Raw genomic sequence first — 5,239 nt, 5'->3', positions numbered from 1 at the left:
AGGAATACTCTGATGTGTAACAGTCTAACAGATGTGCATAAATTGTTACTAAACAATTAGACAACATTAATTTTACGATAGAAAACCATAATTTTGACTTCTTCTTTTTTTTTTTTCTGATTCGTTAGGGATATGCTTCAGGCACACAAGTCAAACTCAGTATTTTCTTCAATGAACTGCGTAAAGGCTTAAAAGCAAACTTAAATTGCATAACAACACAGATCGGCTCTCAGCTCTTCAGGAATGGTAATGATAAAACAACTTCCAAATCAAACCTCTAAAACAAGAGGGAAATTGCTTAATATCACAAATCTAATCACATAAATAAATAGGTGTAACAAATGTCAAAACCTTTACTTTATTGACTGGGCAGTTTTCTTCTGTTTTTTTTTATGGTCAGCGGTGAAGTTCCGCCGACAATAATTTTCATTAAAAAAGAGAGGTTTATTTACAACATACTTTTCTTCTGTTATAAATAAGATTGTAGAAAGTCACCAGAATTTACTGGGTAGTTTTCACTTACGGGCAGCTCCAATATCATGCCAACAGCAACGGGCAGTTTAATACAAAAATAAATAGGGAATTCCAGCGCATAATCAAAATTTTCTCATAAAAGGAATGATAGAAAGGGCTCTGACAAGGGCACTTAGCCACTTTCCAACCTACTTCAGGAAAAAGGAAACAAATGGGTACTTATCAAACATGCCTGTCTTGTAAGTTATTACTTACTCTTATGATGAAAAGGTAGGTGCATTATGAACAATGGAAGGTAAAATGGATTACTAATTTTCAAATATTAGTGGATACATCCTGTTTGTTTTGCTTTATTTTTTCCATTTAATTTTGTGTCTCAGGCATGCTTGAAAGTAAAGCCACAGTGCTGAAATCTTGAAGGCATGGCATCATTCAGAAAGAAGCATGTGGTAAAATTCTTTAAGATTAGTCTTTGCTTCTAAGCAACACAATATCAGTGATATATAAACCCCCATATACCTTATTCAAGAAAATCATTCATACAATATTCTCTCTCTCCCTTTATGCATTTTAGCATGGCCTTCTCTCTCAAAAATCTCTCTCAGGTTCTTCTCTTAGTTTCTCTCTTTTCCTCAACACTAGCCTTTCCAAGAGACTTCTCCATTGTGGGCTATGATGAAAAGGATCTATCATCCCATGACAAACTCTTAGAACTCTTCGAATCATGGATGGAAAAGCACAGGAAATCATATGTCAGCATAGAAGAGAAAATCAGGAGATTTGAGGTTTTTAAGGATAATCTGTTTCACATTGATGAGACAAACAAAAAGGTCACTAGCTATTGGCTTGGCTTGAATGAATTTGCCGATTTGTCCCATGAGGAGTTCAAGGAGAACTATCTCGGGCTTTCAGGGGCTGAAATGCAAATTCAGAGTAGGAAAAATAGGGATGGTTGTAGGTTCAGGTATGCTGATTCTGATGCTGATAAATTGCCTAAAAGTGTTGATTGGAGAAAGAAAGGAGCTGTTACCCCAGTGAAGAACCAGGGCCAGTGTGGTAAGGCCCCTAAACATATAGTATAATTATATAAGACAATATATAATAACATTTTTTTTTTAACACTAGAATTGTCATTTTGTAAAAAAAATTTATATAGTTAATTTTGATTTTCTACAGGTAGCTGTTGGGCATTCTCAACGGTGGCAGCAGTGGAAGGGATAAACCAAATTAAGACAGGCAACCTCACATCGCTGTCAGAGCAGGAGCTAGTAGACTGCGACACAGATGGAAACAATGGATGCAATGGAGGCCTAATGGACAATGCATTTAAGTTTATCATAGAGAATGACGGCCTCCGCACCGAGGAAGACTACCCATACCTCATGGAAGAAGGCACATGTGACGACAAGAGGGTGAGAACAACTAAATACTAAACATTAATAATGGGCATATATGCAAGCAAATTATAACCAAATTTTATTTCAACACAAGTTGATAACAAGACCAGCAACAAAAATAATTAACAGAACAACATAACATACATTTTGTATTGCCGAACTGTAGTGAAAATCTGAATATATTTTGTGCTAAATCAAATTAGGATGAGAATGCGGTTGCGACCATATCTGGATACGAAGACGTACCTGAAAACAGTGAAGAGGGCCTCCTTAAAGCCCTGGCCCACCAGCCTGTCAGTGTTGCTATTCAGGCTTCTGGCAGGAACTTTCAGTTCTACAGTGGTGTAAGTCTCCATTCTTCTCTTTTATTACTATTACTTTCCCATACATGTATCATTTCTGAGCAAAATTGACATTACTTATCATATCACCAGGGGGTGTTTAACGGGCCATGCGGAACCAGACTGGATCACGGTGTGTCAGCCGTAGGATATGACAGCACCAAGGATCAAGATTACATCATTGTGAAGAACTCATGGGGCCCACACTGGGGTGAAAAGGGTTACATAAGGATGAAGAGGGGCACTGGGAAACCAGAGGGTCTATGTGGAATTAACAAGATGGCCTCTTACCCCACCAAGGACGAGTGATCAACAAATTAATTCAAGAACTGAATTGCAATTTGTTGAGGGAGTACTGTTGGTTGTGTGATCTCTTTCTCTTGTTGTTCCCATGCATGATCTTTGTCATCATTCTGTTATCTTTTCTTCAATTCAAGAAATAAACTTGTAAGGGAATTGAAATTATCCTTCATTCTCTTTCCTGCTGTGGCAACTTGGCGATGCATCGTGCAATACATTAATATAAATGTTGCTCATTCAGTTCTATCGAGCCATATATATATATAACCCATAAACTGTCATTAATTGGTGGTTTCCTAGTTTTAAATTTTACTGATCTTAGGACAGGACAAGAAGTAATTAGTAGTGACGAATAACAAAATTTTACAAGGGAATGGCTCAAATTTAACAGTACGTCTTACTTAATTGGATATAAACAAAGCATATGCATGTCCTAAATGTTGCAAAAGATTATTCTTTTTTCTTCAAATTACCGACTTTAGTAACTTTTTTCAAATCAATTTTATATATTTTTTTTCTTACAACAATTCACAAAAATTCAAATGTGAAACTGACTAAATATTTTAACTTTAATTAGATTTTGTAGGTATATAATTGTACAGTATTAAATTTTACGTGTGTAATTGACAATTATATATAAATCAATTGCAAATGTATTAATATTTACTAGTATCATGCGGTGCGTTGTAATAGAGATATATTATAAGACAACAAAAAGAATTAGCATACAAAATGACACATTTTCATAAAAAAAATAGGAAAATGAAAAAAAATTATTCAATAATAAAAAATAGACCAATCTATTCTCATACAAATGTAAACTCCATTCTATATATATGAGCTTTTTTTTTTTACTGATATAATAGTTTTTTTATTGTTTTTGTTATGTTGCTTAAAAAGGAAACAATTGAAAAAAAAATCAAAATAAATTGTATTATTTGTTGTTATCATATTATTATACACATCATATCATAATATTATGGCTCTTATTATAGTTATAAGGGTTATCCTTCTCTCCTTGAATTATATATACTTTTATGTATCTAAAATAGATAATAGAATCATGTTTACTCAAATAATATTATTAAATAACAAATAACATTTCTAATATGATACAAAAAAAAATGAAGACATAACTAATTAATTATCAATCAGTGCAAAAATTTATTAAATAACATTAAAAAAAAAAACAATCAGTACAAAAAGAAGCTACACTAAATAAAATTGTAGTGAGTGCGTATCTAAATAAATTTAGACTTCTACACATCAAATTTAAACATGTATCTAAATAAACGTGTGGAAAAAAATAGGCCTGTCGAACATCCAAATAGGATTACAATTCCATTTGGCCCAAATCCATCAAATTCCCCTTAAGGCTTTTTCAGTAATGGAAATTTGAATGAAAATGATAATTTTTCAATTCCCAGAGAATATCAATATGTGAATTTCCAAACTTTTTCAACCCATGGTAAAATTTAAAATATATGTTCGACAAACATAGTAAATTTGTTAGAGTTTTTCTTTTTTCTTTTTACAATTAAAATTTGTTTAGAAGATGTAATTCTAAAATAAAACTATGTTAAGTGCATCAATATTATATTGATCCAGATAAAAATAATTGTACATATCAAATTTTTTTAAGAATTGATCATTTACTGCATAGTAATAAATTTAGAAATTTGTTAACTCTGCTTTTACTGTTAAATTGTGCGTTGTTTAATTATTTTTCTTTTATTCTTGAACCAACAATAAATAATATATTTGACCAAAGAAATAACAATCACACATTGTATTCAAGACAGTTACAGGAGTATAAACTGTATTCAAGCGGTGATCACAGAGCTCGCCGAAATTTTAATTGTTACCATAATAAAAAAATAAATAAAAAACTAAAACACCCTCATTTTGAAAAAATTTCATCAATACTCAGGCCGCAAAGCCAATCCGCGACCTCATTTAATGGAGACCGCACAACCGATCTGTAGATCAAGACCGAAGTTTGTAGTTTCAATCTGCGGCCCCAGTTATCCTTTCTTTCTTTCTTTTTTCCTTTTCTCTACTTAAAATTTGTGCCATTAAATTGTCAGATATTCTGCCCGTTTGAGATATCTCAAAATGTGAGCCATGAGATTGTTTAATTAATAATAAACAAAAATATATATATTTGTGGGGCCACAGATTCAATATGTGGACTAAAGTCTAGGTTCGCGGATCAGCTATGCGGTACTCATTAAATGGGTTTACGGATTGGCTCTGCGGCCTAGATAATTTTTGAATTCCGATTAAACGAGAGTGTTTTGGGTTTTTTTTTTTAATATGGTAAGAATAAAATTTCGGCAGAGATCGTAAATAATATAGTGATTTCAATTCATAATTACACAAATATAAATTATATTCAAGACAGTTACAGACTTACAGTGCAGATTTGAAAGACTACATGATAGTTCTATAAAGAAGTGAAATATCTAATATTATCATTCATGGTGTGATGTGGGAAATTTAAGACAAAGATCAAATTAGATTTATTTTTTATTTTTTCCACAAGTCGATAATTTCATTTGATGGTGGAGTGATCTTTTTAAAAATGTCAGAGAAATAAAATTGAGAAATTAAATACAAAATATTATACGATTTTGATTATATATTCTTGATTTTCTCCAAAGTTCGGAAAGATTGAATAATTTCCATTTTTATTGTTGAAAATATAGCAAAAATTGTTTGGAAAGA

General features: G+C 32.0%; 1 protein-coding gene across 1 annotated transcript; it reads left to right on the top strand.

Moving 5' to 3' along the window:
• Window positions 1-868: 868 nt before the first annotated feature.
• Window positions 869-2,691, top strand: LOC144564193 (cysteine protease XCP1-like). Its single transcript, XM_078313741.1, has 4 exons — window positions 869-1,530; window positions 1,651-1,886; window positions 2,075-2,215; window positions 2,306-2,691. Exons 1-4 carry the CDS (start codon window positions 1,038-1,040, stop codon window positions 2,519-2,521), a joined length of 1,086 nt encoding a protein of 361 aa, XP_078169867.1. The 5' UTR covers window positions 869-1,037; the 3' UTR covers window positions 2,522-2,691.
• Window positions 2,692-5,239: the final 2,548 nt, after the last annotated feature.

The sequence above is a fragment of the Carex rostrata genome, chromosome 13 (genome assembly GCF_964058835.1).
Source record: "Carex rostrata chromosome 13, lpCarRost1.2, whole genome shotgun sequence".
Lineage (NCBI taxonomy): Eukaryota > Viridiplantae > Streptophyta > Magnoliopsida > Poales > Cyperaceae > Carex > Carex rostrata.
The sequence above is the reverse complement of the archived record's forward strand: the minus strand, read 5'-3'. Positions and strand labels throughout refer to the sequence as shown.